Source organism: Ctenopharyngodon idella, chromosome 16, assembly GCF_019924925.1.
Source record: "Ctenopharyngodon idella isolate HZGC_01 chromosome 16, HZGC01, whole genome shotgun sequence".
Taxonomy (NCBI): domain Eukaryota; kingdom Metazoa; phylum Chordata; class Actinopteri; order Cypriniformes; family Xenocyprididae; genus Ctenopharyngodon; species Ctenopharyngodon idella.
Window position 1 is genome coordinate 22,881,918 of NC_067235.1, and position 14,999 is coordinate 22,896,916.

The 14,999-nt window shown below is 39.0% G+C and overlaps 1 protein-coding gene across 5 annotated transcripts in view; it reads right to left on the reverse strand.

Moving 5' to 3' along the window:
- Positions 1 to 14,999, reverse strand: part of sema6e (sema domain, transmembrane domain (TM), and cytoplasmic domain, (semaphorin) 6E) — a 154,843-nt gene that overhangs the window by 54,105 nt on the left and 85,739 nt on the right. For all 5 annotated transcript variants that reach the window (XM_051866641.1, XM_051866642.1, XM_051866638.1 and 2 more), the window contains one exon: positions 1,773 to 1,969. In XM_051866641.1, the coding sequence (XP_051722601.1) occupies positions 1,773 to 1,911 (139 nt within the window). In that variant the 5' untranslated portion in view covers positions 1,912 to 1,969. The remainder of the gene's footprint in view (positions 1 to 1,772; positions 1,970 to 14,999) is intronic.

Here is a 14,999-nt window from a genome sequence, read left to right on the forward strand (position 1 = left end):
CAAACATGTCCTCCCCCTCCCCCCCCCACCCAACCCATCAATCATATGACATCCATCATGTCGAATTCAGTTTTTTTGGGGGGAAAGTTTAAATGATAGGAAATTAAAAGAGAAATGGGACTGCAGGCTAGATTTAAACTTCAAACTTGCAGCCCCCACATGACTTAATAGCTAAAGCAAAAGTACAATTCAGAATTTAACAGAATTTATTCAGAATTAAAGAATTTTGAATCTATCCATCCATCCGTCCGTCTGTCCATTAGTCCGTCCGTCCATTAGTCCATCCATCTTTCATTTTGTCCATCCATCCATCCATCCATCCTCAAAATTTTCAATCAAGATTTTTTGAAGCCAACATTCAAAGCTTGTATTAAATTTTTTTGACTGTACTACAGCACAAAATACCATAATATGTTTGCAGAGATTTAGTAAACATGCTAAGTACACATACTTGTTTCTCCAAAAAACAGACAGTTATTCTACTTTGAAATGTGCGTTCCGTGTCAGAATGTCTATTTTTGTTTTGGTCTGTGTGATCCTGCCCGCTGCCAATTTACCCAATAGTATTTCAAAACCTCAGGTTGCCAGTTGGCAGAAAACAACGTTTTGCAGCCATGGAAGTCTTCGTTCATCTTCGGAACACAAATTAAGATATTTTTGATGAAATCCAAGGTTTTTTTATCCCCCATAGAAATGTTATGAAGTGAAGAGAATACTTTTTGTGCGGAAAAACAAAACAAAAATAACGACTTTATTCAACAGTTTCTTCTCCCCTGCCATTCTCCTATGCAGTTTACGTTGTATAGACAGTGCAGGCTTCCAGGTTCTACGTCAGAACGCCGACTCAGTATTGGCCGGCTCCTGCGTCAGCATCACATGCATCGGTCATGCTGCTCACGTGTACATCGTCGGCCAATACTGAGTCGGCGTTCTGACGTAGAACCCGGAAGCCTGCACTGTCTATACAATGTAAACAGTGTTGAATGTGGTAATTATGTTGCTTTCTATGGGGGATAAAAAAGACCTCTCGGATTTCATCAAAAATATCTTAATTTGTGTTTCGAAGATGAACAAAGGTCTTACGAGTTTGGAAAGACATGGGGGTGAGTACTTAATCACAGAAATTTCATTTTTGGGTGAACTAACCTTTTAAGAATTATGAAGAATATAGTGCTGGATTGTATGGACTGTATAAAAATGGGTTGTCCCCAAAATATCAACATAAAACAGTAAACACTTCTATCACACCTCATTTGCAATTGAGTCGGCCTTTCTGCACACTGCTGTTTGCTACACAGCCAAGACTGAGGAGTTTTTATTTGCCAATTAGTAACAACTTCACAGCAGCTCCGAGTGAAGCTGCTCTCTCAGACCCAATAGGTTTGGAAGCTGGGGAGTAGCATGGGGCGGAAAACCAGGATGGGGTAGATTAGGGCTGGGAACGTGAAGGTGGAGTCAGGATGGACTTGGCAGCCGTGGCTGCTGATATATGTATTTGGCGTGTGAAATGCTTTACGCCTGCCAAGATCTGATTGCTTGGCAGGCGGTTTACTTTTAAATTCTGGGTACGGTTTAATGCGCCTATTGCTATATATCATGCAAGATAAAGCATTCATAATTCCAAATGTCTTGATTGAATTATAAAGATGTGAAAACAAACTAAGGTTTTAACACTTTTTGTATGCCTGAAGTTAAAAACAAATCAGTGAAATTATGTCACTTTTATCCCAGGAACTGCAGTGCTAAGTGGTGTTGCGTAGTTTCATACTTACGTTCACTACCAACGGTGCTGATGGGCTCCAGGTCCTGAGGAAAGGGCGTCGCACCATGGCACAGATGCTTTAGGCAGGTGAGGGCGAGCGTGAGGGTCAAGGCCAAGAGGGGCCGCGACCCCAAAATCACCAACCTCATTTCAGCTAGAGCATAGAAGTCAGCCACACAGCATGACACAGAGTAGATTGAACACCACCTGAAAAGACAAGAAAGAGGGCGATGACAACAATTGCCGTTTTAAAAACAGTCACTGCAAAAATCCCTTTGTATGCTTCTACCTGACTGAACAACTTGTGCTGTACATGTGACTGAATGATTGTGAAAGTCATTGGCATGTCGTTCCAAATCTATGACTTCAAAATGTGAAATGTTAAAAATTGCGCTTTTACATCCAATTACAATGAATGGGGACCTAGGCTTTCAAGCTTCAGAAAGTGGCATTAAATGGTTCATACAACTTCAGAAGTCTAATGCAGCACATGAGGAGTCATATGTACTGTACATCTTTTAGGATACTGCCATGACTATTTTGCATCATTTTTTAAGCTTGAAAGTGTCGCCATGCAGACTAACTGCATGGAAAATATATAACAACAAGCGCAATGTTCCTTTCTGGATGAAAATAAGCCAGATGGTTGTCAACAGGGTGAGTAAATAATGACTGATATTTCACTTTCACTATCTCTTTAATGAAATGTAATATTCAAGCATCCTACAGCCACACCGAGTCAGACAGTGACAGCATATCTCTTATTAACATGCCGAACGTAATAATGCAGAAACAGAGCTCGGGAAAGAAAGAGAGATGGACTGAGTGTGTGAAAGCACAATAGGTTAAATTATAAGGGCCCCAGCCTGGGGGACACCTGGCTCATTGACTCGAACTGTACAGTCTTTCACAGGTGACTTAACTCAATTAACCGCAAAGGCTGCTGGGATGCCGTCTCAGTCTGTCAGCTTTTACACGAGGCCAACAGGGATGGATCAAAAACTTATTTTCAGGGCAATGGAAAAAATGAAAATCTCCTGCCAAAAAGTTCTATTGAAAATAGGCTGAATTATTGATGGCCGCTTCGAGTGTTTGTATTAGATTCATAACAGACTGAGATACTAACATTAATGAGTTTGGCATCAGGTTATATTATACACAATACAATGGACAAAAAGAGGATGGACTGTCCTCTAGTACAGTGTTTCTCAACTGGTTTTGCTTTGGGATGCAGATTTTACATCCGGCGACCAATTACAAACGTAAACAAAAATGTACTTAAGAGGAAATACAGAAATATATTAATATAATCACAAATTCCATTGGTCTAAAATATGCAAAATTATTAACATGACTGCCTAAAAAGGAAAATTCACAAGTCTGATTTCTAAATCTCTCTTATATTTTGATAGTTTTTTCAATAACTGACTACACAAAATGCATTTATCCTTGTTAAACCAATATTTAAATGTAGTCTGGGTCATATTTTTCTGAACTTTCGAAGTCCTGAAACCAGTCTATGTCTGCCTAAGTCGGCTTATTCCAAGTGACATGAATGTGCGCCAATATGCACAATCTTTAATTTCAACATACAGATACAAGAAACATTTTCTATTTTTCTATCATAAATATGCATGATTAAATGATTAGTTGCCTTTTTTATTTTATGTTTTTCCCTCCTGACTGCTATCAGAACAGACCTGTGACTCATTTCTGTTGTGACCCATCAGTTTAGAAACATTGCTTTGTGTCCTTTAAATTTTAATGATCAGCCTGTATTTTGGATCAGCAACTCAAATAAACATCTCACTTTAGCACTTATATCAAGCCCGATCAGTATTAATCACTTCCTGTGCCCACACAGATACACACTGTCAGGGCTATATAATGGGACATTATGTCTGATGGATTAGCTATACTTAGAGAACTGAGTACAGGGACAGGGTGGTACGCTCCTAATGGAGCATATACACGCACGCTCTTCTAGAACTAATACAGCACAAAATGTGAGACATCATCTTCCCCAGACTGAAGCTGAAAGGATCATGGGGTCATTTTCATATGGACACAAACAAACAAGACATCACAACAAGATGAGCACAAGCTATACCATCTGGATGTCTTATGACTGCAGAACCAAAGCAAAAAGCGGTGTTGCTTTTCAAGGAATTGATGATGGGGTGATCATGTGAAAACTGACGGATACAAGTGCAAGAGAGGGAAAAGAAAAAGGAGAGAGAAAGAGTATATCTTTGCTAAACAAATGAAAAAAAAAATGTTATGTACAAAATCATCCCCCCCAACTAACTACTAAAGTCTCATCCTAATATTTTTTCAATATAAAGATGTCCCTTTTACTCAAGGCGAAGCCCTCTTTAGAGACTCAAAAGTTTGAGACCTCAGCAGTGTTGTGTAGATAAAACAAGACAGCCCATTCCTCTGCTGCTCTCTCTGCTGCCATTAATATATGCTCCAAATGGCATCTCAATCAGCACTCAAGGCTGATGTGAACACTGATAGGACTGGGAAACCAGTGAACGTGTCCCTCAATTAATTAAATGACCTAAATGGATTTGGACTTAATTACTTCCCCTCAGCTCACTCTCTCTGTCTCTGTAAAGCTCTGCAAATCACAGCCAGGCTAAAGCAAATGCAGGTTCCAACAATGGTTTACAAGTCTTGGCACAATGATTTTCAGCCAAGTTTCAAGGCAGAATCGCGAGTATCGTTCACAGAGAAGCAAACACCCCATTATGTAAAAATTCTGCTATTTGGTTGACAGTATGTTGAATGCTAATCAATAACATTGACAAGACATTTATAGTACGCCAAACTGACATTAGCTAAAGGATCTTCTTCAGCCACAGAGAGCAGTTGTTGGGTAGATAATCTTTCAAAGCCATATTAATTTTCTTTGCAAACATATACACTGCACAGACACATACAACCGAAGAAACTGCTCTATAGATTCTAGTTCAATATCAGAACTTCAATGTATACTGACTTCAGTTTTGAAGTGCACATTGGAACCAATAGAGAGTTCAATAATTCAATTATAGAGATTCAATAATAAAGCAGACATTAGCTAGCTAATAACTGTTTCTACACAAAGTGGTCTTCCTCAAGGGGGTGCTTGATGGCTCACAAAGCCAAGTTTCTCATTGAGCTGCATTTAAATCTCAAGATAGTTTGGTAGGCTTTAAAGTACAATTGCAAAAATCTATTAATTTCAAGGACTGGTACATAGCACACCTCTGAGTATAAAGCCACATCACTCTAAATCAGACCACATCCATATGAAGAAATGAAAATTCACCAACTCATGTCAATGTCAATCTAAAACAATATGGCACCTCATTCTTCCGTAAAATGTCAAAGGAGTAGTTTAGCAGGATATTCGAGAAGCTATTTTCTATACAATGAAAGTGGATGGGGAACATCTCCAAAAAGCAAACAATAAACAAAACAGAAACATAGTATATGTAGTACATATGTGACTTAGGCCTTTAGAAGACTTGGAATGTAGTGCAGATAATACATTTGTGCAAGAAATAGGCTGAAAAATGATTCACTAATTTTACACCATTAACTTCTATTGAATGGAAAAGCGCAGCTTGGACATTTTTCTATAGTACATTCTTCTGCAGGTTCAAAAGTTTGCACTGATGCATTCATTTAATCAGAAGTGACAGAAAAGACATGCATAATGTTACAAAATATTTCTATTGCAAATAAATCAGTTCTTTTCAACTTTTCTATTCACCAAAGAATCCTGAAAAAAAAAAGTATCATAACTTTAATCAGCACAACTGTATTCAAAATTGATAATAAGAAGAAATGCTTCTTGAGTATCAAATCAGAATATTAGAATGATTTCTTAAGGATCACGTGACACTGTAGACAGGAGTAATGATGCTGAAAATTCAGCTGTGCCATAACAGGCATAAATGAAACCTATTTATTAAAATAAAAATTGCAATAATATTATTTCACAATATTAAATTTTTACTGTATTTTTGATCAAATAAAATGGAGACTTGGAGCATAAGAGACATCTTCCAAAAACGTTTAAAAAATCCTAATGACCCCAAAGGTTTCAATCATAGACTGTAAATAAATATGGACGTAGTGTCCATGACGTCACCTGTAGTTTTCTGAAGAGCATTTTTGAAACCTAAAGCCGGCCGTTGCCATTTTGGCAGCACATCACCACGCGTCACTCCCGGATAACAGAAAATGGGCAAAGAGGCGGGACGTGGGTGGAGCTGAGGTGACATGACGGTAATACACCTGTGACTCAAGTGGCCGTGCCCTTAATTATGCAGAACTTTAAGGCTTAATATAATTTAAACGGATGAGTTATAAAAAAAAAAAAAAATTACCCCCCCCTCACAGTCATGAAGGGCATAATTAGCTATATAGACCAAAACCACAATTTGTACCAGCTGTTAACATGTTTTTTCTGCTGTAAAGTTGGGCATTTTAACACGGGGCTCAATGAGATTCTGCTCTCTTTTGGAGCCTGTCAATCAAAGAATAGCAGTTTAAGTCATTTTCGTGTTGGCTTCAAGAGAAACAGTAGTTTACCCCCCTTATCCAGGCAGGTGGCACACACAAATGTGTGTGCGTGTTTGCAAACTGTTCGCATCTCTTTCGCTCTTCTAATCAGTGTGCATTCATGTGGCGTTCGTAGAGACGCAAGGCACTGATGAGCAGACAGCTGTCGATATTTGACTAAACCCCTGCTTATCCCTCACTTCCTCCATGGGGTCAGCACTGGCTCTCTGTTGGCTCGATGTGGGAAGAGCACCAGGCCCCATTGCGGGTCCCTGGTAAATGAGGCAGAGTTGTTGCGGCGGCGGGGAGAAAAAAGGCCGCACTGAAGTTTGAGGAGGAGAAATCTCTTGAGCTCAGGATTGATTATCTGACATTCATTTGGATTTACCAACAGCTCCTTGGCTTGCCGTGTGCTCCGCGCATCCCTCCCTCTCTTGCAGCACTTAAAAAAAAAAAAAAAAAAACACTTGCCAAGGCCAGCGCGGAAACCCTGATGGGAAGGGAACGGCGAGTTTTTATGGTGCGCGACCTATGCGGTCGTATCACTTTTAAAAGATCTATATTCATTTACAGGTTGACTCTGTTTAACAAGCCTGGCTTTTATCACTGCTGGCTCACGATAAAAATTACTATTAAAATCTTACACGGATGAATTTAAATTCCATCAGCGGTTTAATACCTGCTTAAGGAAACATCATGTCAGCCAAGAAGGGAGAAAGAAACATGATTTTTAATTCAAATAAGATTTAGGCACTCTTTAATGTGATTCACCCCCTTTTGTCCCAAGTGACACATAAAAAGGACACACTTCGCTCACTCCCTCTCCCTCCTCCTCCCATTCTCTTCCACTCTGGGACCCTTTCACACCCTCAGAAGCAGAAACTGAATGAGTCTCCTCTCTGTATACATGGTCCAACATAATAAAGTCTGGTGTCCCTGGGCTCCTCTGTCATTTCAAACACGATTAAGCACATTAGTGCTCTGGCTCTCCACGGCCCATTACCCAGCAACCCCGCTGTCAGCGACCCACAAGTAGCTGTGAACAGGGGCAGAGGCCAGCCTCTCCCTCACAATACTTATAGAGTTCCTAGAACCCAACTGAGTTGGAGATTCTACAACTTCATTCTGAGTTGATAAGATTCAAAAACCCTGCGTGAGTTCAATGAGCCTACTGAAACCCCTGGGAAGCCTCTTCCACCAATATGCGTCTGGTATGAACCTTTTCAGAGCGTTTCCACTAAAGCAAAAGCAGATCTGGGTTGGAAAGCTGTATTCGAGATTCATTCAGTAAGAATGCACAATACAGTATATCGGTATCATAATGATAATGGTCCAAATATTTGTGACTTTTTAGTTTAGCGGTATCAGCAAATATCGGATGTTTAATTGTGCAGCTCCCTTCCCTTTTTACCTTTACTGTCACCTAACGCTCACCTAAAGGTAATCTTAAAATAATAATAATAATTTAATAACTGTTAAATGTAGTTGTTTGCAAATCTTGAAATAAAATATTTATTTTTCATTCAGTATATTATTGTGATGCTTAAATTAAACATTATTTTTTAGTGTTTTATTTTTGAAGCAAAAAATAGTATACAATTTTAATATCAGCCATAACAAAATGATTATCTGCTAATTGGTATCTGCCAGAATTTAAATAACATAATTTTAACTATAAACTAATATTCTAATGCTCACTTAAAGGTAATCTTAAAATCATAATAATAAATAATAATAATAATAATAATAATAATAGTTTAATAACACTGTTAAATGTAGAGTTGTAAGTTATAACTAATATTATTTTTATTAAATAATTTTCTATTAAATACTTATTTCTATTAAATTATTTTTATTTTTTAACAATAACTTATGTTTAACTAATATTTAAATAATGTCTGTATACTCCATTAAAGCTCTTGATTAAAAAAAAAAAAAAAAACTTTCAATTTGAATGTTTTATTTACTTTTAAAATAGCCTAAAAACAGTCTCAAAATTGGGAATAAGACTTGATGTGCTATCTGCTGCCCATTTGTTTGTTGACAGGTTAAATATATTGCCCTTTGGTTTTCAAGTCAGTGGAAATGTGGCATCCAGGCACCTGGCAAAGCAGAATTTCAGTGGAAAAGGGGTGTGGATGGGCTCTTGAAGGTCCTGTCAGTAGATAAACACAGCTGATTAGTCTACATTATTGCACTTGCGCTTTAAATTATACCCTTCAACCATGCAATGATGAGAAACCTTCACTGAATGCCTGTTTGTCACACAGAGATTGAGGCTAATTGCGGCTGAATTGCACATAAAGCATCCGGGTCTCTGGGAAGGAGAATAGGAGCCGAATCCATGCTTGATAGAAATCTGCAAGTCCATCCGAATAATCCTCACAGTAACTGGAACAAATATACTCGCATTTACATTTAGTTGACACGTTTAGACAACTTGTATTTTAGTTATAATCAGATCACATCCATGATATTGGAGCTACTACGTGATTTACAAGAATGAAAATCACATGAGTTTTTGTAAAATGGTGAGCTAAAAAAAAGGCTGAAAGAGACACAAACCTGGACTCTGGTTCGTGTTTAGTCTTGCAAATGTGAGTTTTAGGAACTGATCAACAGCTCTCGAGAAAAACAAAAACAAATAAATTAACAAAACTGCTTATGGGCCCTTGGTTTGAGGAGGGGAAAAACAAGCAGGAAACCGTATCACGGTGTGTGTGTGTGTGACTTTCGACCACAAAGAAGACATTGTTGGTTTGAGACCGCAGCCGTTGGCCTGTTTATGCCAAAACAACCAATCATTATCACTGACCTGTCCCATGATATCGTCACATGATCCAGGGGTCACCTAGCAGGCAGACATGCACATAAACAGATTACAAACCTCTACCCAGTTTTGTTTTTGAATCGAAATCAATTAGGTCAGTATTCAGGTAGGAATAGCTCGAGCAGGCTTTAAAAAGCCAGATATTCCTGGCACACATTCTGCCTGTGTTTTAAACACTGATCCAAATGGCTTCCTCCGTGCTATCAGTCATTTCACTCGCCATCTCACAGGAGACACACACACACATATGCGTTAGCACACACAGGAGCTCCTAATTAGATTTCCAGTGAGTGACCACCCTGCTGTTGCTGGGCTAAATTAGAATTGGACTTAAGGAGTGTCGGGCAATTATTGAGGGTCTGCCCCTGCAGAACAGATGACGGAGAGAGAAAGAGAGAGAGAGAAAGAGAGAAAGGCGCATCTGACAGTGCAGAGGCCATTATCATCCCTCATAAAATAGACACTCGCCCTCATCCTAAGCCACATATTTAAGTTTTAATCTACTCTGAACAATATCAGTGTATGATGGGATAAGAGCGGGAACTTTGGTAACCGTAGTAACCCAGAAAGATATTAATATGCAGACAATACCAGTGTGGCAGCGGGCAAAGTCTTCTCAAGAGCACAGAGAGATAGAGAGAATGACAAACAGCTGACAGACAGGAAATACTTTGACCCTCAATTGGGATTAGATGAAAAATGGAATGGAAGAATCCTCACTGGTCATTTTTTTTTTTTCTGAGTGCCTGCCAAAGTTACTACAGTCAAGTGAAACTATTACAGAGACAAAAGCTGAAAAATCTGTGGGAAAAAAATAGGTTTGCAAAAAACATCATCAAGAACACTAATCTGAAATTATTAAAAACAAAATATGAACAGAAACTTACGAAAATAACGATCTGATTTCTGACTACCTGTAAGTAAAATAAAAAATAAAATAAAATTTAGTTGATTCAAATGGGGAAAAAAAATGTGGAAAAAAAAAAACTCATATTATATATTTTGGATGTCCTCTGCTATGAACTTTGTACTAATTGTTCTCTGGTGCGGGCCATCTGACACAAGATCTGAGTGGATCCATGACATATTGCTGAATCATAAATGTCCCAGAGATGCCAGATGCTAGAAGTAGCAGTAATGGCACATTTTATAGCTCATTTCATTGACAACAAGTACAGCAGTATGCTGTGTTGTTGAGAACTTGACAAATAAATCTTAATATGTATCAGGATGAAAACCAAAACTATGAATCTGAATCTAAATAAAAACCAACAATAGTAATTTAAAAAATAATCAAAAAATTGTGTACATAAAATAAAAAATACAACCCCACCTCCAAAAAACAGTAACACTTTATTTTACAGTGTCCCTGTTACACATCGTACATGTACTTACTATAGTAATAATGGTACATTATGCATAACTACAAGCAACAAACCCCAAACCAAATAGTAATAACCATATGGTAAGTACATGTTAATTAATCACTAATTATTGTGTTAATTGACCGTTGCAAAGACCCGCCTCCTTTAGCTACTGTTGCTACGTCCGACAAGCCATGGCGCTTTTACGTCATGTTTTCTCGCAGTGAAAAATACATTGCGGAGCAAAAGGGAACCCTGACAAGGCACCGACAGGCAAGACAGAGCAGGTTACTATTTATATGAAACAGTCTCAACTTTCAAATTTTGTCATTTTTTAAGAAATTTTAACAATAAATACCATTTTGTGGCTCTTTAATGTGTCGTGACAGATCGCTGTAGCACCTCAGTTGAAACACGTGAATCGATCATCTCTTCCCACTTGTCACACCATGAAATAAACATGAATGAACATCAGAAGGTATGTTGTTTCAACCACCGAAAGATGTCAATACACACCAAGTGTAAGTCCACCAACGTTAAACTACTAACTGTTTGGTTTGTTTGTTGAACAAAATGGTGGATTCTGCATTATGATTGGTCAGATCACCTGTCAATCAAACTCCCGGCAAAGGGTGATTTACACTGTAACAAAGTCACCTTAAAATAGTGTAACTAAAAAAAAAAACATGTAATTAAAAGAAATATTATCAAATAAAAAAATACAAATATTTGTATATTAATATATTAATCTACAAACATGAAACAAACTAAAAATACACTGAAATTGAAAACTTAAATAAATAAATAAATAAATAAAACTGCCATCTGTTACTCACTGGAATAGTAGCATGAATATATGTTAAAAGAATCAGAGGCATCTGATGTCACGTGGGTGTCTGGTCTGTCAGCGAGAGGTCATGACCTTCTCACTATCAATGCCAGTCAGCCAATCCCTGAGGAAGAATGGGATCCGCTTTGGCCACAAGGGTTCTGCCTTCCTGACAAGGTCAGTCCATGGGAGGAACAACCCTGGCGGGCCACGGCGGGCTGTGCTGCTGCCTCTGCTGGGAATGATGGTGGAAAGAAGCACCATCAGTCTTCATTCAGGCACCGATGACAATTCCTGCTCATCCCATTTCCACTGAAATTCCAAGAGGACTGGCTGTCAACAAACGTCAATGTGCATCTCGATTAGCATGAAAGCTGGCACGTGATGCGTCACATCTTGCCACGTACCGCTCAGTGATGCATATGACACACATCGCGGCGATTACTCTCCAATGGACGTGTTATTGCAACACACATCCTGATAAGCATCAAACAAACCTGCAGCTGAACTGACGTTTCTCTCTCTTGAAACGACATCCCCAGCCAGATGTCCACCAGACATCAGAGAGGGATCCGTGCCAGCCGGCAGACAGTGGCCGGGCAGATCGATACGAGAACCGCCGAGACTCTCCTCCACTGTCGCCAAGCCAAGCAGACGGCAGCGGCATTAGCGGAGCGGCACCGATCCGTCCCCTGCTTGGCTTGCGTCTGTTTTCATCAGCCCTCGGACTCGCTGCGGCACACATTAATTTTGCAAATCATTTAGAAGGAGAGGAAAATCAATTCGTGTTTTCTTTCCCGAAGATGACCTGACGGCAACCTTTTCAAACAAAAGCCCAAAATTATGCAGTCTTACCTTCAAATTGTCTCACTTTCTTCTTTGACTTTTAAAGTTATGAATGTAAAATACGCTCATTTCTTGATCCCTCTCCTCTTTCCCCTCTCTCATTAATATTTAAGGTTGTTATTTAGAGGCATTACCTGTCTGTATTGACAGAAATTGGAGCCGTCGTCCCCTGGCGGGTATTATAATTGGAGGGTGAAGTGTATGCGCTGGTGGAGAAGGAGGGAGCAAAACATGTTTTTCCCTCAAACTTTTTATGTGCAGGTCTATTTTTATTATCAATTCTGCTTCAGGAGGGGAGAAAAAAAACCACAGCCCAGGGACCGCCTGCTAAAGTCATCACGCATATACACCTAGACTCCCAGAGGAACGAATGGAGTGGGTGGTTGTGTGCAGGGGTAAGTGAAGATTTTGGGAGGAGGAACTGGAAGAGTCTTTATCAAAGAAATGCAGTGTAGGCTGTCGAAAGCTGCCCGACACTCTCCCTCTCTCTCTCTCATTCTCTTTCTAACCGAGCACAGCATGAAACCATTCCAATTAGTGAGAGATCCAGAGAGAGAGAGAGAGAGAACGAAAGATCAGCTCTGATCTCAAAAGGAGACATCAGGACACCAACAAGGCATACATAACGGTCACGCAACATAGTTGATTTCCAATAACCACTGTGAGATCTGTGATGCTGAGCAGTTTGCCTTGTTATAATCTGGTCCTGAATCAAAATATGACTTCAGTACTAATGCAAGTAATGATGTAAAGAACAGAATGAGATGCAGTGATGACAGCAAGCTCGCTCTGTCATTAGTGGTGTTTGGTAGGACAAGTGTTTGTGCTACAGACATGATCTAGAACTCATGTGGCTTGTTAATGAAAGATGTGATATTACTTTTCTAAGCAATATGAAATACGATTTCCATTAGGCAAACAATAAAACAGCCCCAACATCCCATATACTTCCATTTAAAAAAGGACTTGTGTCAAATCTAAGGACCAGATTGTCATAAAGCCATTGAGGGTGGGTTATTTTGACTTGGGCAACTACTTACAAACTGCCTTGCAGCCATCCAGAACACCATAGCAACCGTATAGCAACAATCTAATAACCAATTTGAACACCTTATCAACCACACAACAATGCTCTGGCAATTGCCCATAAAAGCCTTGTACTGTAACTTAGTCAGTTTAGATGCCATATTGAATTTAACACAGATGAAAACAAAGCTGTGAGGGATAGACTTGCAGTCTGTACAATGGCATGAACTGTATAAAGGTCCTAGATCAAGTAATTTTCACAACTGAATTTTGTTTTTCGAAAGCTGAATAATTGGATTATTGTTAAACAACAGTACAATCCATTGAACGCACTGTATCTATCCCTCAAAGCCTCGTTTCCATTCCTGTCAAAAATTAAATATGGCGCTACCCTGACCAAGGACTAGCAGCGAGATTAGCATGGATCATTTACCGCTTATTTCTCACATTTAAAAAGTGTATATAAGAAAGAAAGAGCAAATGTAACAATGAAAGTCATAAGAAATCATAAGAAAGAAAGTGTATGAAAGAAAGACCATACAAAAATGTATGCTTTTTCTTCTTTTGAAACTACTTTCTCTGGTGGAGGCAATCAATACATAGGAAACTAACTGGTCAAATTTTGTATTGTATTGTAAAAAAGCAATATCACACTTGGTGACCTAAGGCTGAATCTCGGCCTCAGTTTATTACATTTAGTACAACAGCACTCTTGGACATGTGATATTACTAAAGTATGTAATATTCCCATGTGTTTCTGTATGGATAGTTCATAGCCTGCACCAGCAGGATGCACAAAGAAATGTATGTGAGAGAGAGAGACAGAAAGACCCCCGGGTGCTCAGCTAAGACATGCCGAGCTCAGCGCCTCTGTGCCTGGTGAAGAGGATTTGGGAGGTTGAGTTTCTTTACAGGGCACTGATGCTCATCCACACACACACACACACACACACACACACACACACACACACACACACACACACACACACATACATACGCAGCTGTGATCAAACACCATGCTGTGCTAGACTGACATGACACACACACACACACACACACACACACACACACACACACACACACACACACACAGTGCAGAAGACTCGTGTCATTTCAGGATGGTTAGTTTCCTGTGACAGGTCTGTACCCAGTTGCTATGTTTCAGTGCTCAGCAACCCAGCTCCTGGGCTCTCACACAAATAGCTTTGGGTGTTATCATCATATTTATTCCATTATTCTAATATGTTATTTTCACATTACAACAAAATATATTATGCTGTTTCAGGAAAAGTTTGGGGAATGGGAAAGAAAAGAAGAGAGAGACAAAATCAGTGTTCCATTCTCTTCTTTAGAAGATTAAACTCTTCATCAAACTGTCCTCTGCTCAAGAAACAGACACAACACACACACAAAGCCCTTAATTTACAGTCTCTCAGAGAGCGCTGAGTTAAGAATGTTGTGGTTCACTCAGACACTGACACTCCGTCACAAAGACAGGCGATAAATCACATCTCTTTCAAGTTAATCTGAGTTTTATACTAACCAGCCATCTATCAGGGGTGTATCAGTTTAACTTTCTTATAGTTTGGTTCATATTACGGTTGTAGGGTCATGGTTTTGTTACTGTTCTTTATTAAATAAATATTTTGAAATGTAGGGTCGGTAAAATTGTATGTTTTTGAAATAAGTCTCTTTTATGCTCACCACCTGCTTTGATAAAAAAAAATACAGTAATATTGCTAAATAGTAGTACAATTTTAAAACAAATGTTCCATTTATATGGAA